Here is a 26,593-nt window from a genome sequence, read left to right as displayed (position 1 = left end):
CAAGGTGCTAGGCAAGGGCCTTCAGTAGCAGCTGAGGAGGAGGTTAAGGTCTCGGGTAGGAGGGATGTCCTTGCACCCTACTGTGACGCTGAGAGGTGGGGTATGGGTGTTTAGCAGATGCTGCGTAGCTGCACCATACATTGTGCCCTGGCCCCGGCAGAAAGGATGCGGGGAAGTGCAGCTACACATGACGGCGGCAGGCTGCAGGCGCCGGGGTGGGCCTGTCCCACTGCTGCGCAGCTCAGGCAAGGCCCTCTCAGCGCTCCTGCTAGGAATACCAAAGGAATAAATAAAAATGTAAAAGAGGAATTGCTAAAACTGTCCCTTGATAACTAAATGGTTGATCATAAATTGGAGTGTCTATGCAAATGAAGTAAATAATTAAAAACTCCAAGAACAGCACTGACTAGGTGGTTGATGGCTGGCAATTATAAAGGCTGAATTTTTAATATGCATACATCTAAGGAGCCAGTAAAAATTAGCTCCTAGACTAATGGACTTGCCTTTCTTCCAAGGCAGAATTTTAATGAGAGCATTATTTATAGCAGAGCCCAAGAACAAGCATTTTCTTGCTTAGTCTTGTTTCTTCTTCGCTGTCACTTTATTCATTAACCTCTGAACTTCTCTAGAGAAGAATAATGCTCTACACAGTGGAGGGCAAAGATCACCTTGACCTCCTGAAATTAGTCATGGGTCATATATTGTTAAGAGAGTTACGTCTTCCAACAAATAATGTTTATAAAACCCCATTGGTGATATGTCCTCATTTCATGCTGGTTTCCGAGTCATTTCTTTGCAGTTCAGTTCACTGAAGAGAAAATGAACATAACATGATATCTCACAGTGCAATGCTTCGTGCCATCTTGTCTTATACAGTGAGTAGACATACATCCCAGTGAGACCTGAGAGGCTATTCTAGTCATATATTCCTACCGTGTATAAGAGGTGCTCCATGTGTGTCTTGAAGACATGCAAGGACATGAATTTAATTTTGAGCTAGCTCTGCCATGTCATTGCAGTGACCCTGCTGTACAGCAGCATGGCTTGCACAAAGGGCAGAGCCCTGCCACATCAGGATCGCAAACCTGGGCCAGCCTGTGCTGCTGTGGAGCATCCTCTGGCTGGAGGGGGAGCCCAGGGCATCTTGCTTCCTGCTAGTTCCCTGCAGGGAGTCAAGGTAAGAAGGACACAAGCCGGGCAAAGCTAGCTGCAAACAAAACCAAAGTGCTTTGGTTGAGATTTTAGAATTTTATATGAAAATTTGCAGAAATGGAATGCAAGTTATAGGTCATTTGCATCTAAAGTTCATTATGTGTTTTCCTTTTGAGCTTCTTTTTGTTAAATGCATATTTTTTATAAGTAAAAGAAAAAAAAAAGGTATCCTTACTAGTCTTTCAATAATCAGGAAAGATCTGGCTTAAATTGAAAAATTACAAACCCAATAAAATTAATGAATGAACTCTACTTTTCAGATCTGGGAATAACTATGTATACCATCCCTAGTGATGAGGGACACAGGAAAGGAGAAGGGAGAGGGGGGGGAGAAGATGTCTTATATTGGTTGGGGCTTTATAATCAAATCACACTGAAGGCAATTTTTAAAAAAAATTAAAATGTCATTTCTCATTTTAAAAAAAATATAATGGTGTCTTCTGAAAAGACAAACTTTTAGTTGTATTTCATTCTTTACTAATCGAAATCATGTGGTTGAAAATTTTGACCTGCAAAACATATATTATAGGCTAAGAGTCATGCTGAGTGCTCAGTGTTAGCTGAGAAATGGAATGAAAATTTGTTTTGCCCTGCTCTGCTTAAGCATAGTGTCAGGATTCCTCCCACAGCTTTCAGCCATGTATGCCAGCATACTTCCTTTTCACCACATTGTAAAATGGGCACTAATTCCATTCTCATTGGAGAGTAAGACTTCAACAGAGGCTTAATCTGTTCAGGGTGTAAAATGCTGTCTAAGTAGTACTTTTTATTTATGACAGTTCTTATAATAATGTCCTTGAAACTTGGATGCTCAAAAGATTGAACACTGTGAAGATCCCTACATAAGAAGTAGCATTTAATTTGGTAGATGCCTGAACATTGTTATGGAGCAGGATTGTTGATGTGCATGTCTAATGCAGATAATTTTTTCTGAATTAATTTTTAAAACTCTTTTGGTTTTGACAGTATATCTACTTGGAGATATGTCTATATATCTTAGGAATTTATCAGATCTGTGTGTGACTCAGGGACTTTTTTATGTTGCTGAGTGCACATAACGACACTCAGAGAGATAGAAGGGAGTTTGGGAATGTTTTTAACTTTCCATCACTGGAGCTGCAGGCAGGTTTTAGATGCTGAGGCCAATACTTTAGCAGGTTACAAAAGTGAATGGACATTTGTATGCATAATGACACCATACAATATGTCAAACATAAAATGTATTTCATATATTTCTAATATGAATAGTAAGTTTAGACTTGAGAATATGAAATAATATTTACGGACAGCATAGCTACCTGTTCCATAAGAGAACTTTCCTCAGAAGTAGCTGGTTTTGTGTGCAACTGGATTGGAAAACTGGAGCAGGTATACCAGGGCACAGCACTTCCCATGCCTGGGGAAGTTTCAGCTGGGATAAAAAGGACTGTCTTTTATCGAATGTTAGTAAGTAGCATGGAGGTGACCTGGAAAATGACTGTGAACCCTCGGCTGTGAATTAGTGGCTCAAGTATTGTCTTGTTTATTTCACTTTCCTTTGCTGTGCACTGTTGACTTCCCCTTTTAGGAAAACATCCACTGGGCAGAACCAGCTAACACAGCATTACAGCGCTGTAGTAAATGACTGAATGAACTGAATTTCTGAAGTACTTCTCTGTTCTTTCCCTCCCTGTCCTACTCCTGATGGTGTAGCTCAGAGCTCAGTGGTGTAAGTGTATGTATACTGTGTCTGAACACAAAACTTCTCCACTAAGCCTACTAGATGTGCCCTAGTTTGCATTTATTTTCCAGTCTTTCTTCCCTCATCTTGGGTTTGCAGGTATTTCCTGAAAATGTACTTCTTCCACTCATTACACAAAGTTCCACTGAAATTCAAGCTTCCATAGGCTCTTTGAAAATCCTGGCCATTTTAGCTAATGAAGGATAAGTAAAAAAGTTTTCATTACAGTTAATAGAGAGCTGTAGAAAAATGAAACTTTATAGGTGCTCCCTTCCATGTATGGTTAGTTCAAATTCTTGTGGTTTTCTCAGGTTCAGATATTCAACCAGAATTGATCACAGTTCCCGCAGTCATCACTAGTCTGTGCAGAAACCCTGTGCCTTTGCATACAGCTCTCAGTGGGAACACGCTAGAAATCCAGCATCAACACCTGTCAGCTGCCTCAGCAGCCCCTTCAACAGCTTTATATTCTGTGACTTGATTCTTCATTGCCTGCAGGTTCACAAGTGTTAGGTGCTCCTGCTATATAAGGTTTTGTCACCTAGCCCAAATTTGTCCCCTAGCCTAGCACAACTTCTGTGTGGACTTGCTGTTTCGCCAGTAGCATGCACAGGTTTTATTGAACATGCCCCATTCTCCAAGACCATCTCCAGGGAGGACCTTTCAAAAGGGAGCTGGGAAGTCATTGCTGACAGATTTCTACCCAACCATGGCTCTGTGCTGTACCTAAGTGCAGTTTCTGTATGAAGTCTTTTCATCCACTAGTCAGTCAAGATGCTGGGTGAGAGCCACTCTGCTCCCATTTGAATTGGGGCTTTTCAAGTTGTCTCCTGTATTGTATTTCTACTCTGATTATTACATTTGTATTCATTCTGTCTTGAAAGACTCGTATTGGAACTGCATGTCCTTTTTTTTTTTTTTCTCTATGAGGACTTCATTTACTTAGAAATACCGAATTATTACAGAATAAGTAAAAGTAGAAATCTTTCCTCTTACCCTCAACCAGCTGAGGCCTTGGCAGCTACAAGGTCCAAAGCATTGGGAATATAAGGAAAGAAAACATAATGGGAAAGAAAAATAAAGAAGTGACTTTCTGTATTGTAAAATGTTACAAACAGAAACATTTCATATTTTCCCCTCTGTCAACGTGTAAGCATTCAACAACAAATTAATACTGCCCAATGGTGAGTGGTTCTTCATTTTAATCTGTGCAGCTTTTCATGGTGGCAGGAGTGCAGCAGCAGCAGGAAAAGGGGATGATTTTTACCAGGATTGCGTTGCAGCTGCTCCACCCTCTTTCCTAAAACAAATTCACAGGGCTTTGAGGCTTTAATTTTACTTTTTCAAGAGTCAGAACACAGACATTTGTTTTCTCCTCTGCTGCATTGTATTCCTCCTTGGCTGCTCCTCCCATCATGTTACTGAAGGCTGTGTTCTTGTTTGCTTCACACTTTAATTTCCAGGGGCCTTGCCGTAATGATGTGGCTTCGCCGTAATGCTGTGGCTTCTCAGCACAGGAGGGTTACCTATCATTCCCAGGGAGGAGGAGGTAGGAAGGAAAAAAGTCCCAATAACAGCTTCTGAGTGACAATGGTCTGTGTTAGAAACCCATCTATTCAATCACTGCATTGAACAAGGGCAGATTTTCATCAAAAGATGCTCCCGGAGGGGTTGGTTACTTTGAAGGAAATACATTAATTAAAGCACTCTAGAAAATAGTGGGTGAAGAAATGCATAACATTTCAGCTAGATTTTATGCTACACTGAGCACTTTTTTGACCTTCATCTCCAAATGGTAAATGGAAATGTGATTTTGAAAGCTTTCATACGTACTGGTAGCACAACCTGATTGTTTCCTCTGCAGTTCTTCCTAGGAAAAAAAAAGCAGCAAAAATATGATACTGTTACCATATTTGCAGCTGTTTAGAGCCCAGGCAAACTAACATTAACAAACGATGATAATTAGACTTGATTTGCATATTAAAATTGTCTTAATTAAACACTGATTCTGTAAACGTTTAAAGGCTGTAATCGATCTTTTGCAGGCTCTCTTGGTTATTTATATGATCTAATAAAGGCTAGAGGCTTTGTTAATGAGACCTCTATTTCCTAACTTGTATGTGTCAATGAGATTATTTCACCAACAATTACAGAGCAGACTGCTGTTAATAAGTCACAAACCCCAACTACTGGAATTCTTTTGTCTGAGGCTACATACTTGATATAAGTCCTTTAATGGGAACCTGCTGTTTACATTTTCTTTCTGCTCAGATAGGGGCCTGTGCCACAACACCTACTAGGGAAAAATCACAGGAAAAATATTTCATGGGGAGTTTTTATCAATGTAAAATCAAGCTCACAGTGTCCTGTGAGCAGTTTGAATAATGGACCTAATATTTACACAGCATTGAGCTTAGTCATAATACATTTGGTCCCAGATCTAATCCTGGCAACTCTGACAGTTAGGCTGAACTTTGTAAGAAAATTTTTAATCTAAGACGTAATGTAATCATGCTGTAAATTTACAGGAGGTCTCTGAAAAGGCTTCCAGGATTTTACTTCTTTTCAGTATCTCTGCGATTTGTGCCACAATGTGAGCATCTTGGGAAAATGGTGCTAAAACAGATGAAGAGATCTTGCTTCTCAGATGCTAAATGTTTTTATCGCCCTTGCCCCCAATAACCTTGTTAGCACCAGACAAAAACATTTTGGGGAAATTGTTCATATTGCTTTGGAATAATTTTTTTCAATATTTTTATTCTTTGACCTATCTTCTTGCACATGAAGGACTATGCATTTATGTATATACGTAAGTATGTATTTATAACTTATTATGACATTTGTTTTGTTGTGGGATATTCCCAGTAAAGATTTTCTGTTTTCAGCCCTCCTACATGTGCTTCTTTGAAGGTGACATAAATAGTTACATATTCTGTAGTCCTGTGAGTCCAGTCACCAGATACAGTGCCAGTATTGATGGATTAAAAAATAAATTTATTCTTATTTAAGTCATTAAGTTTATTGGAAAATATTAATAAGCTTAACAAAGCTAAACCACTAGAGTGTATTTTTAATGTTTAAAATATTTTTTTCTCTGAAATGATCAATAAGCTCTATAAAGCAGGTGGGACTTTCAAAATTGGTGTTTTGCCTAATTCCCTTCCCACTGAGACTGAATACAGTTTTCTACTGGGGGCAGTGCCATGGTGAAAGAGTAATATTGGTAATCGTTAGACTGAGATTCAGCAAGATAATTTCAATGGGAATGCTTTGTATCATGAAAGTCAAAAGGATGTATTTACACATCTTTTGGTCTGAGCATAAGCATATTTATTGGCATAGGTAATTTCATATGCAATGAAACTTGACATCAGGTGGAAGTTTTTTTCTAGCAAAGGCATTACCAAGTGTCCTCATTCTGTGAGTGAAACTGGAAATAATTTTGTCGTTAGCTTCAGTAAGCCCCAGGTCTGTTTTATTTTGTGATGTGTCCTTGTGGTAGTGTAAGGAAATGACAAGAAAGATGATTCCTTTTCACACAATATCTGTATTTCAGCTAAACAAGAGGCCAAAAATATGTAAGGCCCATAAAATAAAAAGCGTGCAAGTTTATGAGACAAAGTTTGCTTATTCCTAAATGTAATGGAAGTTAACCATCTTGTTATTGAGACACTGAGATAGTAATTAAGTATTTGAGCTTTGAATGCTAAATAAAACTTAGCAGACTTACTAAAACATGTAACTATTTCCATCACTACCCAGACCTTCCTGCTTTATTTTCTCTTTTCTCTAGAAAATCTCACTTTTGAAAATACTGACATGAAATTCATTTTCAATACTTACAAAATTCTGAATTTGAAATTGCAGAAGATTAGGAATATTTCTGATAGGCATTTACAATCCTTTTTTCTCCTTTGACTCAGAACGTGTAGACAGTGTATGCAGGATCTTGTGGATAGAATCTATGGACAGTGTGTTTATAAGACCTGATTTCAATGTTTCCTCCTCTTCCACTGGTGATACTTCTTTTTCAAATTTTGAAATCTAAAGACTTTTTTTAAATGAAACGGTTCATTTTTCTTTTTTTTTCTTGTGTGTGTTTTTTGTTTTTTTTTTTTTTTTTTTTTAAATTCAGTGACTTTTTTCCAATTAATATCTTCTTCAGTGTTTCTAGCCAAATAGTCTGGATTCCCTTCTGTGATCTCAGTCCCTCAGGTGAGCAATGCTATTATTCCCAAAGTGGCAGTAGTTGGGAAAACCGGATCATGGTGAACAAGTGATGTGCTTTTCATTTCAGTTCAGATCCTGGTTTCTTTGCCAAGACCCCTACTTTGGGAACTAGCAAATCACTTCCTGTTGGTTAATGGAGAAAAAAGAGATCAAAGAAGAACCTGACTTCAGGAGTGCTATGAGAACTGCAGAAATGTATAGCTTGCCCTTTTTTGTTTTTCTCATTTTGGTGTTTTTCTTATTTTGGTATTTTTCTCTGTGCATCTGCCATTTTAAATTTGGATGAGATGCACTTGGTGCATAATGACTGCTGGAACAAAATTCATTCTGTGAATGCAAGAGGCTTACAAATTCATTTATAGCAATAGAAGTAAACACTCTCGAAATGGCTGTCAGACAAGTAACAGCTTTGATCTTATTGGCTTACTCTTGATTTATACTGACTCTTTGAAGGGAAGAAATTCTTCAGCTTTTTCTTTTTTCTTTTTTTTTTTAAACTTTAGGGCCACCTCATTTGTCTTAATAATCATAGTTGTGTATGTACCTGTTTTTGCCTCTATACTGTCTTTTTCAGTTAAAACCACTTAGTTTTTCCTTTCTTTCGTTAGGAAAAATAACCAGTGTTATGGTATGAATTCACATAAGGCAACAGTTTGGCATTCAGGCCAAAATTGATCTTCAGGTTTTAAAAGCACTAAAATCCTTCAGACTGACACTCAAGTTCTCATTTCAGATAAGATCAGAAGATAATGCATCATGTTTCTTTGCTTAGATGCTGATTTCTTAAGACTTTTGTTACAGAAGCAGAATCAGCATGGGAAAGAGCACAATTCTTGAGTGCAGACACTAAAGAAAATGCACAGGAGTGGTAGATTCAGATGCAGAAGCCATATCTGTGCGGAAGCTGAACAATATACAACTGAACAGCTTCTCACGACTTTTGTAGTCTTCTTGCAGGCCAGACGCTGTTCACTTCTGAACAGAGGAAAAGTAAAAACTTTCCAAGCATGAAACTTGCAATGAAAATTTCAAACCCTTTACCTTTAAAAGTGGGAAGGAAGGAAGAAAGGGTTTCCCATGTAGCCCTCTCACTTTTTCTCTTATATAATTAAATTATGTATTCATTGTTTTATTCTGCTTTCATGTAATTTCATTTTCAAAGCCAACAGAAATTCTTTTCCATTTCTTTTCTGTGCTTTCACTGCACTCAAAATTTTTCCAGTTATATTGCACCAGCTACTTCCACTCATTTATAATTCATCTTTTTGATCTTTTTTACATTAAAGCAATAGAGCTCATAAGGTTTAATGTTAGACAGTCCTGCAGGGTTTCTGTCATTCATGCATTACTCTCCTGAAAACAGTTGGTATGTTTTGCAAAGCATTGGAATACCAAGTTAATTTTAAATAAACTCTAGTTATGGTAAAAACAGGCCACCTAATTCTGTGGGGGAAAGGCCATATCCCATGCTGAGAAGTCTGCAGTTAACGGACTTCAGCATACGGGATTTACCTGGCCATCCCTGCTTTTGCACCACTGATCCTTCCCTCACTGGAACATTGAAACTCCAGGAGTTACATTGGATAGGAGGAATGCAATTAACAACTTTGGCTTTTTCGGTGCTGACAGGGTGATGTATGTTCGCCTGCCTTACGAATCCTTATTAAGATGCAGTAGCTTCTGTTACTGAAGCCATCTGCTGATATCAACCAGGGGAATAATACATAGGTCAGGTCTGCTTTTAGTGAAAGAATTTCAATATCTTTGAGGGATTTTTTTTTCTATGTATTTTCTTTTAAAGGAATGATGGGTCCAGCAAAGAAATTTCTCTCTCCCCCTACCTGGATGGTCTGTCATGGCTGTGCAGGTGGAACTGTGCTTGTGTGTCATCTCTCCAAGTAGAGATTACTTTTCTCTCTCTTCAGAGAAGCAAGTACAGGAGGGTATCTGCTTGCTATAAAACCTTTTTTCCTCCTTATATAGTTAGAAGTTTGATGTCTCTTACAGGAGTTTAGTGAAGAGAGAATCCCACACGGGATGTCTGTTTAAATACTGCCTGTGGTTACAGGTTTCCGCAGACTGCAGTACAGAAATCCAAGTGTCAGTAGAAGACAAAAAGATAATTCACTTTCATCTGGAGAACAAAGCTGAACAGAGGAGCTTTTTTCAACTTTTTTAATTCATGAAACATTTATCATAGAGTCAGGTTATATTATGCTGGCAAGAATATAATCTGTCAGCATTTCTACTATAAACTCCTGTTTTTAGTGTTTTTTAGGAGAGCCTTAGAGGTTCACTTTGAACAGATTTAGCATACAGGGTCTTGGCCTAGAAACATACTTTTCCTTCCAATTAAGAAAATGAATATGACTGCATGTTCAGTGCAAAAGACATATTAATGCTATGTTCAGGTGAAAGTTCAGATGCAGAAAAATGAAATGATTCAGGAGTGTCCCAGAGCAAGGTTGCTTTAGTTTTTTCTGTATTTTTAATAGGAGGTGTTACTAACTCTGAAATGAAAGGAAGGCTGGTCTGTGATTAAAAGCATGGTGTTAGGCTTAGCTGGCAGGCAGAGCTCTATTTCTAGTTTCTATTATCTAGCAGCTTTAGAAAAACGCTGTTTCTCAAGTTTTTAATGTTTCACAGTCTGAAAGTTGTTATTTAAGTTCATGCATTTTAAAGAGATTCAAAATTCTTTTTCATTTCTTTAGGAAGATGCAGTGAATAAAGTTTTAAAAAAAAAAAAAAAAAGAGCCCAACAGCTGATGTACTTCAACTTTGGTGTACATACCTGCCTCTGTGAGTCCTTGTGCCGAATAAGGCACACAAATGACTGTTGCAAGTTAATTTTATTCCCCAAATACAGGATTGCAAAACATCTGAGTAATGCCCTGGCCTTACCCTTGGTCTAAAATCAAGAAACAGTCTTCTCTGCATGATTTTTTCCCCAAGGGCCTATTCCAAGTGAGGAGAACAGAAGCAAACTCCACGCTGGAGGTTCTGTGCTTGAGCTTATGGGGTGAAACCTGTGGTGACAGATGGTAAAATTGTTTTGCAAATTTGTTCACTGGTTACCGTACAGATACTGTACGTCATGTGCTCGCAAACACCTCTGAGAGTAGCTGGGAGATGGATGCATTTTTGCCTTCCTTTGAGCGGTGCCCTCTGGATGAGACAGGATGGGGCAGATGGAGAAGACAGTGGCTCTCGCTGCGAGCAGCTGGGCTGGCCTTTTGTGGGATGCACACAGACTTCGTGTGATGCAGGAAATTGCTGAAGTGAGTTATTACAGGGTGGGCTGAAAGGAGAGGCTAAAACAAAGGAGCCGTCTTGCAATGGTGGAAGGGGTAGGTGTTTTTAGAGTCTTTCTTTCAGTTTTTGTGTTTCCAGTCATGTCCCATGAAAATTAGTTTTCTCTCTTTTAAAATTTACTTTGTTATAGTGTGCGTTCTAATAAAGAGGTGCAAATGCCTTTTGACGTTTCCAGTGCACCTACTTCAAGGCAACAATATGCAGGCAATTCCCCTGCAGCATGGAGTGACTTCAGAGCCCACAGTTCTACTGGATATGTCACATGTTTCCTTCAGCGCTTGCTAGCGCCTTGCTGATGCAAAGTGCAGGTAGACCAGGTCATGAATAAGGCAAGGATTTGAGTAGGAGTCACGCTTTTAATTTTGCACTTTGCTGTAAAAAGGGAACCCCTTGGCCATATTCAGCAAGGGAGATTGAGAGAAAGGTTAGACCTTCCCCAATGAGTCAATAGCTAGTAATCACAGTACGCTTAACACGATGCTTGCTTTAGGAAAATTTCAACTCCAGTGAAATGAGCTTCCTAAGTATTAGATTATTTGACTTTCTGGAAAAAAAATTACCTATGCAAGATCAGAAGTTGCATTCAAGACACTAGTTTTTTCTGCCCAATAAAATTAAACCTTTCAAGAAAAACTGTTGGGAGGATTTGTTTGTTTTTAATAAAGAGAATGAGGTGAACAGTTCCACTGTTAAGTGCTTCATGGTTTGAACACTTTTCTTAGTTCAGTCCTTCTGAATTAACATATTTCTTTGAGTTAATTTCTAAATGAACCAAGAAATTACAAATAAATCTCTTATCTGAAAACTGTTTAGAAAAATCTCGTACTTGGATGTTGTTATCTAAAAGATTATATCATATCAAACTAATGAAGATAATTATATATTGCACCTAGTATATTACACTCAGCTTAATCTAATGGATTTATTACCTTGAATTTTGAACTTGGCAAAGTAAGTTTGTTCATGTCAGACTTTCATGTATAGCAGTGTGTTAAAAATCCAGAAAAATAATCAAAAAAGCAGAGTTTAAAGAAACATGAGTAGTTTTTAAATGATGCTTAACAGTTCTTGGCTGTATGTTTTCTCCAGAGGTGCTTGAATGAGGGCTTCTTAGGTTTGGGAGTTTTTTGTCGTTGCTGCTAAACTGGTAATTAAAAACTGGTAATTAAAATAAGTATAGGAAGATTCAACTGCTACATGTTAATGGTTGAACTTGATTCTACTGATGCGAAGAAGCTGTAGTATATTAATTATGATTGTCTTCAGCCTGTCTTGTCTTGCCCTGGTGTTTGTATATCTATATGGACACAATAGGGAGGATTTACAGCAGAATTTCACTATTGATTCTGAAATCTTGGGCTTTTAGCCTGCAAAAGTAAGAACAAAAAATCATTTGAATTTAGGTTCCTTGTTTAACTACTTTTGCAGCAGGATTACTGTTCAAAGGTCCATAGTTCCAAAGGTCAGGCTGCTTTTCTACAATACTGAATTGCATTTTAAAAAGAAGAAATGTTTTCTCTATCTGAAGCCTTTTAGATAGCTCCAGTCCAAGGCAGGCAATTAATGTCTGTGTTCAGTGGAAGCTGAGGGGTTGATAGGCTGCACAACATAATGCCATGGTGTTTCTAACCACTGATTCTAATATTAATTTCTGGGTTTCAAACTGGAAAATTATATGTGTGTGTGCATGTTTGAATAAGTACTTTTTAAAAGAAAAACAACGCAGAATTCTTCATATTTTGTTTTCTTTGAGCATTGCTATTAACTGTGTATTTTATGCAGAGGAAGAATGTATAGTTATTAATGTAATTAGGCAGTAGCTCAAGGAGTGAATAGAACTGAGATTTCCTCCATTAATATTTCAATCAAGACCTGATGACTCAGTTAACAATAACAATGTATTCTACATAATTTACTGCTCTTTATACTGCTAGAGTGTCATATGCAAGGGGACAGTATAGATCCCATTGGTTAAATGTGGAAAAGAGGGGCCTTTTTACAGCTGCAGAGTTCTGCTCTGATGTCTTGTTGTTTCTCCTGCTCTCGATTTGTGATAATGTTTTCTCTGTCAGTGTGGTAATGGTCAGTGAGACCTTGAAGGTAGCAGCAATGGAGTGTAATTTTCCCTAACTGACAACTTCTCTAACATTAAGACAAGCTCCTCTTTTTTCCTCTGCTCTTTTCCTTGTGATACAAGTCCCAGATGTTTGCCCCTGCTTGTCTTCAACCTTAAAGAAACTCAGTTAAATGGCACTTACAGTTAAAGATAGCTGGTTCCTGGATGACAAGAAACTGTTAGTAAGCCAAGGACCAACTTGCAAGGCGCTCCAGTGAAATTCCCCTGATGAAGAAATGCTCCAAACTTCACTCCAAGGGAGATTAAGCCTTGAATGTGGACACCCTGTTCAGTTCCACGCTGAATGAAGCAGGGGTCCTGGTGGTGTTATAGTAGATTATTTTATTATTAAAGACTGAAAAGCAGAATGCATGTGCAAAAGGGGTATCATTAACATAACTGCTGTGCTCTTGATGCTGAAAACTCAGTGCTATCTTAACATGAGCTCTGATCCAGAGAATATTTATTACTGTTTGATTTTGCTGGGACATTTCAGCTAAATAGAAAGCTTTCCAGTTTTGTTTTTATGGCATCTATATCTGCAAAAGTCAGATTTCCTGGTGTTGGCAAAGAAAACACTAGCTGTGCATTGAATAAAAATAAAGTGGCACTTTGGAAATTAAGTTTCAGTGATAGTATTGAGTAACACTTTACAGAACCATTGCCTTCATCTAGCTTTTATTATTATTATTATTACTTTTATTAAAATCCTTTTCAGACGGTTTATACTGAATTGACTTGCAGAAGGGAAATCAGAAAGTTCACATTCATTTTATGGCATGGCATCCATGTGGTTTTCTTATTTTTGGTTTGTGATAGCATGCTTTTTCTGTATTTGTGGAAAGGTTACTGTCTATATAGTGGTATTTGAGAGTGTCTGAGGGTAAATACTATGCCCTGCTGAGCAACAGCAGTTATATTTAAAAGGGCTACTTTTTACATGCAAAATATGCACCAACATTTGGTTTGTTACCATGAACTGGGTATAATTGATATTGCTGCTAGGCCACCAGGTAGATTGTATGTCCTTGAAATTTTTTCTTGCTAGACTGCTCTTATGTGTTGGGTTATCTTTGTCTCCTATTATGTTACCTTTATCAAATTTAATTTGCCTGTCAATATCTTGGGGAATTTTGTGTAATCACATTTCTATTCCATCAGTGAATTTATAATTGGATAATAATTATTTAAATTTAATTTTTATCAGGATTTCCTCATTTATATTTTATTATTTAGAAATCATGTAAATATACAAGGGGTTGGGGGGGGTGTGGTGTAGCAATTTTTCCCTTTGCAAGTCTGTTGAAAACTGTGGAGGACTCAAGAACTGCTCTCTGGCAACCTTTATATGCTGAAAGTGGATGGTGTGCTTGCTCTTTAAAGATAGTGGATGACTTTTAATAGTCCAGAGCCTTTTTTCTTGTTATGTTTGTCTTGCAATCCTTCCATGGGAATAATACTAATTTCCTAGTTTGATCTCAATAGTATATGTGGTCTTGAAGCAGAGACTACTTCAAGACAGAAAGGTAAATGAAAAATACAGTAAGATACAAAATGATGCTTGGCAAAGTAGCCTGCTGCCTTTTTTTGGTGACATTTTTTAAACAAAAGGAATTCTGTGAAGCATTAAATGCTGTGCTTTATCAGAGATTTGTATTCTAATGCCCTATGAACAAGACTGGAAAGAGTCTTCTTGGTCTCAAAGTTCAGGCAAAAGATCACATGCAGAAGAAGGTTATTTATTTCTAGACTTTTCAAGCAGCTTCTTACAATTAATGAGAATTTTTTATCCCCACTACTTGGAGTGGAGGGGAGTTTTTGTATCTCGCTGTTTGAGAATTGTCTTCTAATTTCCGACTGAAATTTATCTGCAGATAATGGATACCCATATGTTCCTGCATCAATACTGCTCTTCAGCTTCAATAGCTCTTTCCCCTCTTTGCTCTTTACACCTGAGATACTTACAACAGCAATCTAATCCTCTTTAACTGCTGTTTTGTTGGACGGAGTTCTCCTAAATGGTTCAGAGATGTAATATGAAGTACAGAGTATTACTGAGTAGTGTCCCTCCAGAATTGCTTTGTGGTCAAACCTCATTAACTACTTTCCTGAAAGGACTTGTTGCAAACAGTGAGAATATACTGATAAAGCATGATGATGATAAAAATGTAGGAGGTTTTGTCAGTAAAAAAGAGAAATCAAATATCTTACATCAGAGCAGGAAGGAATGATATTTTCTTTCTTTTCTTCTTTTTTTTTTTTTTTTTTTTTTTTTCCGGATTGGGAAAATAAAAATGGAATTAAGCTGATGGTATAAACTCTAAAAGTATGACAGTGGTTTGATAAACCTATGTTACCCCTGCTCCCGAGAGACTGATTCACGCTGGAATAAGTACAAAGAAGGACTGCTAGGATGAGTACAGGAGTTTCAGATCTTGGTTTTGGGTTTTCTTGTCTCTCTAGAAAAATGTAACAAATTGTCTTTCAATTCCAGTGTCAATAGAATGTTTTCTTAGAGTGCAAACTTGTTCTTCAGGATATGATTACACTGTTCAAAGTCGGTTTCACTTTTAATAGAAGGTATTTTTGTTACTGTTACCCATGAAGCCAGTGATCTTTATGAAAACAGGGAAGTCTTGAAGACTTCAGGGTTTTTAGCAGGAGATACTGTGGTTGGATGACTCCTGTACTGGGAGAACAAGTCAGATATCAGTGATGACATCTGACATATGTTACTGCACTATGTAGGTCACTTACAGTCTAATGTGGAAGATGACAAAAGGTAATTAATTTTGATTTCATGCTTGTGGTTCCTTAAGGAAGACTTTAATGGTGTGTGTGGAATATCAAGAGACATGTACTGAATCACTGCCTAAGAGCAAGAGCTCAGTCTTTTGGAAGCAGCGATTACACCTTCTAATTCAAACCCTCTGGCAAGGCTTTATTTTGTGATATTTGAATGCACCTTTTCTGCTAGCTATTATGTGAACTAAGGATATATATCCTTAGTAATTGTGAGAAATGTGTTCCTCTTTAGCAACCAGGAGCTGTTTTTTAGCACACAAAGTGCCTTGGTTTGCACACAGCCATAAATTCAAGGTCTTTCTATTTACAAGGGTATAGAATAATTTATATCACTGTAACTTATTTAATTGCTTTCTTTTTATGTTTAATTCCTAGGGTCTCCGTGTTTACACATTCTATGGTCACCTGCATTCCTGTAACCATGCTACGTTCAACATGAAGGTAAGTTCTCTGTACAAATTTCTTTTTTTTTTTTTTTTTATCATTATGTTCCTTGCTCTAGTAAATACTGTCATGCTCTTTGGTGAAACAGATACCTCTGCTGAATTCACTATTAGTAATGACTTTAGAGTGGTTTGGTGTGGCACATACCTGCCAGCCAGAACAGAGTCCCAGAGACTGTTATAATAAAGCTGCCCCCTCCTTGCGCCTACCTCCATTCTCCTTTGATCAATGCATGATATCTAAGCCATTCTCCTTTGTCATGATCATTTAGTTACTTTACTTAAATGAAATTTGCTGTTAGGTTTTTTTCCTGGATGGTTAGTTTTATAGTTGTTGTCTAAAAAGAATCATTTTGATTAGGATTGGTGACAGACTGTGATCTGAATGCCTACTAACTTTGGAAGGAAAGTAATTTTTCCACAATGTTTCTTTGAGGTGACATGAAATATTCTAAAACAATCAAAACATTTGTGATGTATGTTTCCTCTAGCTCTCCTGGCCACACTGCTCTTTAAAGCTGGTGTGGAAGTGCTGAGGCATGTGCTGGTTTCTGCTACCACTTCCACTCTTTTCTCTTGGGGACCATCTTTTCTGAAAAATATCTCAATGCTGTTCCTGCTCCCTGTGCTCTCATGGCCACTCTCATTACAAGCAGAGCAAGATACTAATTTTTACTGTAGGAGATCCTGAATATTCTCCTCTGTTCAGTATCAGCTACTGCTTTACCCCTTACGTCAACCCTATGTGTTTATAGGGGAAACCCTAGGGGCTGATGTAGCAGAAAGTATAGTATAAGCTTATGTCAAGGATGGGAATAAGAATTCCCAAGGCATCTTAATTCTTTCTTGGCTGCATGTGTGTATCTGTATATTTGGCAGGCACAACCTGCCTCTCGGTATTTTGAAACACCATGGTGTGGAACAAAAAATATTTAACAGTAGCAAGAATTGTGAGGGAAATACTATACCAGTACTATAGTACTGTCTTTAACGTGAGTGTTTACAAAGAGCCTCATGCTCTAATGTGACCTATAATGATTAACAGGAAGCTGAAAGACTGTGTGCTGATAATCTTCCAGATAAGCATGTTATTTTGATAAAGAATATTATAGTTGGCATTAAACTCTAGACTAAAATCATTGGTTGACATTCTCAATGATTGAATTAGTAAAAATGGAAATATCTAGTGCAGCATTGATTAAACTGAGTGAGGAATATAATTTCAAAAGCTGTAATTGCAGTTATACAAATTAACTCTGTAGGTACTGGAAAACTACTGAAAAGACTAAGCAGTTGGTCCCGGGTTGTACAAGTTACAGTTGTCACATTGGTTGGCTAGCAAAGCAAGGGCTTTATTTCAAACAAACATAGCACCAGAGAGCTGTTTTCTTACCCTCTAGTGCTTGCCTACTAAAAATATTCCACCCTAAGCAAGCTGATTAAGGCATTTTGAGTGACTTTTTTTTTGTTAAAAGATCTATTTTTTATGAGGAAAAAAGGTTTTTATAGAAATATTAGTATTTTCAACAATACTTTCATGGGAAAGATTTTGGAGATTGATCATGGACTGTTTGGACAAAGGTGCAACATCACTTCCAGAGTGGCCAACAGAAAGCCTAAAGGTTAAACCTGGCCAAACAACCTTTGCAGCCATGCAAAGATGTGTTGGAAAAGTCTGGTTTCTTAAGTCTGAAATGGCAAAACTGAAGGCTGATTGCTGACAGAATCCCACCTGGATTTTTTTTTTTTTTTTTTTAAGTGCCCTAACGTCATGGGTCTGCACATCCCGTGCTTTGTCAGAAGTCTTGTCTGTGCAGTGCTGTAATGGTGAAAGATCCTAAGAGATTAACTCTTTCTGCTTAGCATATAGGTCAGTTTAAGTAGGCTCCTAAGTCACTTCAGTGGGCTTGTGATAGTCATGTCTCAGGCTGCTTGGTGCGGAGTTTTGAAAGAACATGAAATTCTAATTGCACAATTTCCTGTAGAGAAAATACAAGAACAAAGATCAAGTTTTCCACTTAGATCAGAGAGCCATCCAGGCAGTGTGTCCAAAAATTGAGGGATATTTTAGGGGAAGAGTATTGTATGAGGAAGAAGGAAAGAAAGAATAATGCATTTATATAAATTTAATAAATCCTCATTAAAGTCTGTGAAACTGATTAAGTCTTAGTTATTTACTATACCATGCTTCTGAAACTGTAGTTCATAGGTTTTTGTTAAGTGGGCAACATTTACAGCCAGAACTGTTAATAGTGCTCAGATTCCATAATTAGCCATTTGTCTATGCAACATAACTGCCAGTTTGGCCACTGAAACGTGGCCATTTGTTGGAGGCTGCCTTGCTGGGACATGAGCGCTCTGGAGAATCTGGTGAGTAGTCACATTGCCCTGGTAGAAGCTTCTGTAGTTGTGGTAATGTCAGGACTTAAAAGATAACAGTCTCAGCAGTGTATGAATTCTGCAGTTTTCCAAGTTGTTTCTCTGCCTGTGGAAAGTTTTAGAAAATTTGAGCAAAATCCATATAGTTGCTTTTGAATTGAAGATGTAGAAAAATGCATCTTTCCTCCTGAAAGTTAATGTTACCGTTCCTTTTACTCCCATGTCCCCATAACACAACTGTCTCTGTAGAGAAAAATGTTTCAGATGTTTCTTTTCCACTGTGGGCTAAGCTTTTGAGTAGAAACATGTGTGTGTGCTTTTAAGGATGGTTTTTTAGAGGCTACTGTGTGTGCTCCAGCTCTCTTCAAAGGCTCTGAGTGCAGTAAAAGATATATGTGAACATACCTTGCCTGGGAAAGCAAAGATAGGGAAACCCAAGTGAGACTGCACCTAAAAGGCAAAGTAGTTTCCTCAGTTTTTGAATGTCACTGGGATTTGAGGTGACCCCATTTAATTGTTGGATTCCATATGACTGCACAAGTGTCGGCTCAAGGTGGGCAAAAGGTGGTGGAAAGGCAAAATGCCTACATCTGAACGTCAAGGCAGGGATGTCCAAGTCAGCCCTGGCCCTCTCCTTTTGTCTTGTGGATAATTATGGAGAGAATATTGTGCATCTGCATAATTCATGCAAATATGAAAAATAAGACCACTAACATTTTTACCTTAGTACATGTTTTTGATCAACAACCAAGGGAAAACAATGCCATTTCATACAGTAGAATTCATACGAGGAATGGTGATCTGTTATTGAATATTGGCATGTAATATAAAATCTAAGTATGGCCTAAATAGCATTTGAAGTAAGTTTTGTCCATACTTTGCACAGCATTTTCCCAGCTTGGCAAATCACCTATGCTAATGAAGTATAAAGACTGTAGATGCTTGGTTGAATCATTACGAATTTGAAGTAGAACAAAATTTGCTCCCTTATGTGTGTGTATATACATCTGTTTGTGTTCAAGTAAGAGTATGATTCTCATTCACTTGTGTTTGTATCTGCCATGCTGTGTTTGTATGATGTCTGCAGGTTAAGAAATCATTACAGAGGTTACCAAGTTTCCTTAAAACAAAAAAAGTATTTTTGGAATTACATCTTGTATTAGGAAAACCTAAAAGACTATAAAAAATATGCTTGATAGCGACTGCCCAATTTTACCTCCCCAAGCCAAAATGCAAACAGCATTTAGGTCATTCTTCCATTGATTTACTGAAGGACAAATAATGTCAGACAGTTTTTAAATAAAAACAAAATTTCAATTTTGTTTACCTCTTCAGCAGTCCAGTTGGATGTCAGCTACCATTTAGCTGGGCCAATAATATTGATATTTGATGTCAGTTCTTATTCATTACTGCACCCAAATGATGCAAAAGTCAGATCTTTCAGATGTTTCTGTGGATGGCCAAATAAAGCCAGGGACGTCTGACTGCATCTACCAGACACAAACAAGAAAAGAACAGAATACAAAATCAAAAAACTATCTGCTCTTATTGTTATTTATGTATTCAAAGTGTTCACCTCTTTGCATAAACTCAAAGCCAGTTACTTGCAAAGGTTACCTAGTAATATTAAATATGTTCAATTATACATGCAAAAGGGCTAATAGGTTCTTCCTCTAGTTTATTTCTGTCTCCATGCATAAGAAATATAATTATAGAACTGAATTACATTTTAAATACAGATTTTAGTATCATTAGTTAACCATTTTCAGGCCATCGAACATCATTAAAAGTAAAAAAATAAATCTATTCTGTCTCTGTGTCATGGCAAACAAAATCTGCATCAGCATACTCTGATTTCACCTGTTGGCAAAAAGCTCCTTCTGATAACAGTGAAACTCTCAGAAACCTGTTATAGAATCCACTCCCACACCCATTCTCTGAAATATTCATGTTATTCCCTATTTTGGGAAGTAATTTTCCTGGAATGCTCTCTTCCCTTGGCCAGGCATACTGTTTAATCACTTCCCATCCTCTCTGATGCTGTTGTTATTCACAGACCCCTACAGTTAGCACATATGTGCCTGTTCTACACATTATGTGTAGACCAGATAAGATGTTCTGAAACCACTCTAGAAGAATCAGATAGATCCATCTTGATTTTGACCAGGTTAAATATTTTTGCTATCCAACTCTGGTATCAGAGTCTTAAGATAGAAGGCTGGATAAACAAGTAAGAATATGTCTAGCAGATATCCTAGAAGTAAAAAATATTCCTCCAGCTCTTTCTGTGAGGAATCTCCAACATGTATGGACTTTTCTGAGCGTGTTCAGAAGGCCAAGAAAATTCATGATGTATTGGTTTGTATGGGGGTGGCTCTCCCAAGGTGCTTTATTCCTGTGTCCTTAAGGAAAGAGACAGTCTCTTAGCCAAGGCGCTTCAATGGGACTGAAAAAAATCTGAGCCTTGTTTTTAAATGTCACACCTTGTTTGTGTCATTCAGTTTCCTATCTCCATTTCTAGTTTCTTATCAGAGATCATTTGCAAAGAAAAACTTAGTAATAGGTGTCATACACCTTGATAAGTCAATGACAGAGAAAAATCCTTTTATTCTTTCACACATAGCAGATAATTGTGACTGAGAAAACCTTCAGTGTCAGTGTTTGAATGCACCGACAGCCGCTAGAGTTTACCTCTGCACTTCTAAATCAGGCAAAATGCAGTTGCTTCTCTGTCTTAGTTCAAAAGAAATTTGGCTTCCTGGATTAGTTTTGGATCAATTTCACAGTTATAATTTCTTCTGGAGAAAAAAAAAAAAGTATTTTCTGTTAGACTTGAAGTTTGTTTAATCAAGGCCTAGGTTGCCTTTGGAAACACGGAATTACCCAGCCTTTCTATTCTCCCCAGTGTAATTTGTTTGAGATTTTAAACCCAGTCCTATCAAGATTACGAACCCTGAAAATAATCACAGGTTGAGAAAATTCACCTTCTTTTGTTTTAAGCATTCAATACTTTTTATTATTTGTGTTATGAGAGGTGAGGTTAGCTCCTTCTGCCACAGGACCTCTCTGCTCCAGTCTCCAGGAATCCCTTCTGGTGCTCTTTGTTGTCACCATGCAGGTACTCTCAGTAAATCATAAAGTATCTTGTAACATTCACCCAAACAAATAGAGAGGAGCTTAGATTTGAGAAGACCTTCTTTTGTTCTCCCTGATAGTAGGTTCTAGGAAAGTATTTCAAACCCGTCAAGAAATGGAAAGCAAAGAATCTCTCTGTAACAGTGATCATTGCTAAAAAAACCACTGCCTTGTGTTCTCTTTTCTTGCTTTGCCAGGGAAAAAGAAGGCACTTAGTTTTTCCCAATAATGATATTTGTAGAGACATCACTTTCAGCCTTCTCTGTCACCAGGCATTATAAGATGGATATCTATCTGTCTGCAGGTATTACCTTACAGGCTCATGTTCTGTAAGAGGCGTTGCATTGCTACCTGGTCAGTCCTTTTGGTCCCCTCTTTGAGGTATGTACTTTTTGCTGGATCCCAGTAGTTCTACGTGGTCTCAGTGCTGTCAGTGCAGGACGCAGCTCAGGTTACTGTGGAGTCTGCTAGCACCTAGACTCTGTAACAGTGAAATATCTGAGGGACAGCTGCTCTGCCTTGGGAGCAAGCTGCACGTACCATGATGGCTGAAAGCCTCTAGTCATGATCATTGAGGCTTCTGTGCTTCATAAGTGGACCATTTGGAGATAGTGTAGATGAGGAATGTGGGGTAGGAAGCAGGGCAGGTGTCTGCCGTCATACTCTCTCATTCGTTTGTTTTAAACCAGCAGTAAATGAAATATTTAACTTTTCTAATTGAAGCTTTTAATCAGATTTTTGCTCTCGTTTAAATATTTGCATATGATGAAGCTTTGTCTCAACTCTTCATGATAAAAGTTTGGAGTACTGCATAGACATTTGGATTTTAGACAACTCTATAAAGGCCAAGAAGAGAAAATGCAGCATCGTTTTTAACTAGCTTGGACATAATTTGGTTTTGAGTAACTTTAAAAAAGACCCTCAGCAGAAACTGGTAATTAACTGACCATACAGTATTTTCTTGTATGTTTTCAGACTTTATATTTACAAATAGAAACATATTGTTATGTCCATTTGCTCGTAATATGACCAAAAGAAAAAGATATTATCTCTTTTAATGTGATTTTGTTTGCTTAATTCTGTGTTCTGCAGCGAATGTGACCCTCTGTGTATACAATACATGAAGCAAGCGCTGTTTAGCATGCAAAACTGCTAGCAGTGTGGAAAACTTTGCCCTTCTTTCTTAGAGGAGAAGAATTAATTTGTGTATCCTAAGGAATAAGGATTTTTTTAAATTGCATCTCCTGGCCCAGCACGCCAGACTTTCCTGTGGCAGGTGCACACAGAGGGTCCAGGCCTCAGCATGATTAATTTTTTTATTTTAACAGCTGGTTTTTAAACTTGTCATTTTGCAAAACAAATGAAATCAGAATACAAAGATCCATCTAGATTCTTTTAAATTCAATTTCCCACATGCAATACAGTGAAACCTGTCTCTCTGTGATATTTCACAGGAAATGATGTTTTAAAATACATGAGAAAGCAGAATACCATCCCTACCCTCTATCCTGTAACTCTCTCATGTGACAGTCATTTTCTCGATACATTGTGAGACTTTTATCCATACTGCTGTTATCACTGACTTGAATGGGAATCATTGCAGACACTCAGCAATGAGTTGTGAGGCCAGTCCTCCAGATGTGACTGCTCATGCTGAATCTGCTCAACTCCAGCTCACCCAGCACTCCCAGTTTGCTGTGGTCAGGTGTGGATGGGGACTTACGTTACATTAGCCAAGTTACCTGTTAAAATAGGTGCTATTGGTATGGTTTTGCATCGGTTACAAGCAGACAGGTAACAGCTTTTCCCACAAAAAGCATGTTTGTGCAAAGTTGACTTTTCAAGGGGGCTTAAACTAAATTTGGGTTAGAGAAGTGGGTTTAGTTTAGACCAATGATTTGTGTTTGGTAAGAGGACTCGAACTGTTTACCACTTATCAAATCATGGCCAAAGGGAAGCAGGGTACTTGAAACAGTGCTGTTTAAGTGGTTGTGTAGTATACACAACTGTGGCTTTATACAATACAAAGTTGGATTTAAAATGAATTTATGCATGAGTGAAAGTACGGCCAAATATGGAAAGGCCTCTCTGTTATGAAAATGCAATTGATCTGTAGTTGAATAAATATCACTTTTAGAAGGTACTTGAGTATCAGATTGATTTAATATGAAAATAATTGAGAATGCGCAGCTGATGTCCACCAGGGATAGGAATGCAGATTATTCTATTTTGATATTTAGCTGTTTTTTTGTGAGGTAGTTCTCAAAATAATGGGATGAGATTTGTTGAACTGATCATTCTTTCACCTGAAATACTTTGAAACTGGGAGAAACATTCATACACTTACCAGAGTTCAGAACTGGGCAAGCTTCTGTGCATACATTTTATATAGTGTTGATATCTCTTATGCATTTAGTTTCCCTTTAAAAATGCCCAAAGACAAGATAAAGAGCCAAATGTTAAGTTGAACTTTCTCATTTTACATGTTCCTTTGATAGTTTCTGTTAAAAACCCCACATGTAGTTTCCTGACACTTATTTTCGTTCAGTGACTTAGATGTTCTGCATTTTAAAATGGACAATTTCATATTTCAGCAATAGATCTATTGCCATTAATACTAATTTGTGAATTTATGAAAGTATGTATTACATCTATATTTTAACATTATTGCAGTGGATACTAACCCATTTTTAAAAATGCATTTATTTAGACTTTAAGGAACTGAGTGACAATAAAGTCCCTGTATGTGAACGTGGCATACCCTAGGAATTTGTTACGCTTATCGCTCTCAGGAGTGTCTAATCAGGTAATGATGGCACCTAACTTCACTTTAGTCTTGGTATCTCTCAAAATATGGAGAAAAGCCAGTAATGGCAATTATCATTCATCTCCTCCTCTCACTGCACAGCTCCCAGAATTCAAAGGCACTTCTTTGATGGTTAGAAAGGAAAAACAAAATTGATTATTTTAAACCTCTGCAAAAGATATTGCTCTCTTTGCAGTACTGTTTCAAGTGCAATGTCAACTATGGCTAGCAGTAACTCTGCAGGGAGTGCAGTGATCTTGGGTTTCATATGTAAATTTATGCAAAAGGCTTCTGCAAGCCTAGCATGTATTGTTCTCAAACACCACAAGGCACTTCATGCTACTTGATGTGGCAAAGGGAAGAGAGATTCCCTCTGTTTCACCACAGCAAGAGGAAAGCCTGCAGAGTGCACATAAACAAACAAGAGACCCATGATCCCTCATTATTTTTGAAAGTCAGAAGAACTGGAAATTCTGCTGCAACAAAGTTTGCCATTTCCATTGATTACCTTTATGGAGCTCCTTCGTTGGAGGACGCAAGGGATGTTCTTTATGAGCCTCAATATGCTCTGAAAAGATAAAATTAATAACCTAGAAATGATATCATTTTCGGATACTCTTCATCTTGATCAAAATCATCACTGAGAAAATGAGGATAGGAAGTAAAAAAATTCTGTCGCAACATCTTTAAGTTTCTGAGTATGCAGTGGCCCACATACCTGTTCATTTATCAGCATGGACATCTCGTCCACATGTTTTTTCCACTTCCTGATATGTTTGTTCCTCCTCCGCTTTCTAACAGCAATAGACTTTTGGTCACTGATCACATTAAAGAGGCATCTATGTGCCTCTACCCTTCTGTAATAAATTTCCCTGCTGCTTGAAACATCTCCTGAGGACTGTCTGGTTGTTCCCTTTGCTCTCTTTGGCTGTTTGTATTAACAGCACTCACCTTTCAGTCAGAGCTTCTTTCTCCGCGTGCATCTCTCTCCTTTGCGTTTCCCACCAGGACTTGCCATCTCCAGCTGCACACTTCTGAGTACCTGCAGGCAGTCCTCATGTTACAGCTGAAGCTGGTCAAGTCCCAGCATGTACCAACAGCAATTGCAAAGTATTTGATATTGGACCATAATTTAGAGTGGCTAATTTGAAGAATGCTACATTTTTACAGCACTTCTGATGAGCTAACATTCTTTCACCTTAGTTACAGTAAGTGATCAGTATGTCTGTGCTCTGGATTGCAGCATCACGTGAAAGAGGAAAGCACTGACACAGAATTCCCCTATTATGTTTGCAAAGCATGGTTTGACTTACCGCATCATTATGAACCTCAGCTGCTGGAGCACCTGAAGGAAAAAGAGCCAGCAAAAGAATTGGAGCTGGGACAGGAATGATCCCTGCTTCCCACAGGCATAAAACATCAGTTATCCTGAGGCATCTCCTTTGAGCTAGTGGGGTAGGTGCTGATATTGTCATGTAAGCGAGATTAAGAGAGAGCTTGGAACAGATTCTCGTCAGTTTGAATCCATAATATTATGTAATAATAGATATTGTATTGCCTGTTTGTTCAAATGCTTACAGTGCACATCGAGCTGGATTAGAGGAGGAGAATGCTTTTGCTCCAGAGCATGCACAGTCAGTACGCTCTCAAAACCTGCACATTGAACCATAATATCAAGGCGTTACAATAGATCAGTAATCACAATAGGTATGGCAAAAATAGCCAAATTCTAACAGCAAGTTGTACGAGTTCTGCACAGGGCAAAATTAGGAGCTGTGCATTGACAACTTCTAATAAAGTTGGAGGGTTCTTCTGTAAGAACCAACGATGAAACTCTGAGGGATGATTCTTTCTGCGTCAGTATCTTGGATTCATCTCACCTCCAGAAGAGCTGATGTCTCACTAGTTCGTGTCTGTTCAAAGCTGTAAAAAATGTCACAGGGAGTGAGGACCAGACCGCGGTTGTTTGAGCTGTGGGTGTTCAGTTGCTTTGAAACATAAATGGTCCTTTGTCACTTTGATCACGATGCTTCTACTCAAAACTATAAAAGGAAAAAGCTAGTAAAAAAGCAGATGGGAAAACACTGGTGCTGCCTGTAAATAACCCTTAATCACCCCTTTTCCCTCACTCTTGATGAAAAGAATTATTAAAAATAGTTCACTACACTTCCAAAGTGGTAATCAGTGTAGCTCTGTATTTTTGCCAGGCTAAGTAATTCCATGTCTTTCTAAGAAGATGTTATTTTCATTTGAAACTGGGATGATTTAAGCCTGATATTTCAAAAATGGGTGGTGATTGATTAGTCATCAGTCTAATAATGGACTACATCTGCATTTTTTCCTCTATCTTTATCATATTTTACATAATTCATTTGGCTTAATTGGACATTAAAATCTTTTTCCATGTAATGACTACAGCAAATTCACACTCCCCT

At 37.9% G+C, this 26,593-nt stretch overlaps 1 protein-coding gene across 2 annotated transcripts in view; it reads left to right on the top strand.

Annotated features, from left to right (window-relative positions):
* SPAG16 (sperm associated antigen 16) overlaps positions 1-26,593 on the top strand; it is a 435,661-nt gene that overhangs the window by 292,688 nt on the left and 116,380 nt on the right. For both annotated transcript variants that reach the window (XR_007506050.1, XM_049800597.1), the window contains exon 14: positions 15,771-15,836. Coding sequence is in view for 1 of the 2 variants with exons in the window: in XM_049800597.1 (XP_049656554.1) it covers positions 15,771-15,836 (66 nt within the window). In the remaining variant the exon portion in view is untranslated. The remainder of the gene's footprint in view (positions 1-15,770; positions 15,837-26,593) is intronic.

The sequence above is a fragment of the Accipiter gentilis genome, chromosome 1 (genome assembly GCF_929443795.1).
Source record: "Accipiter gentilis chromosome 1, bAccGen1.1, whole genome shotgun sequence".
Taxonomy (NCBI): domain Eukaryota; kingdom Metazoa; phylum Chordata; class Aves; order Accipitriformes; family Accipitridae; genus Astur; species Astur gentilis.
The sequence above is the reverse complement of the archived record's forward strand: the minus strand, read 5'-3'. Positions and strand labels throughout refer to the sequence as shown.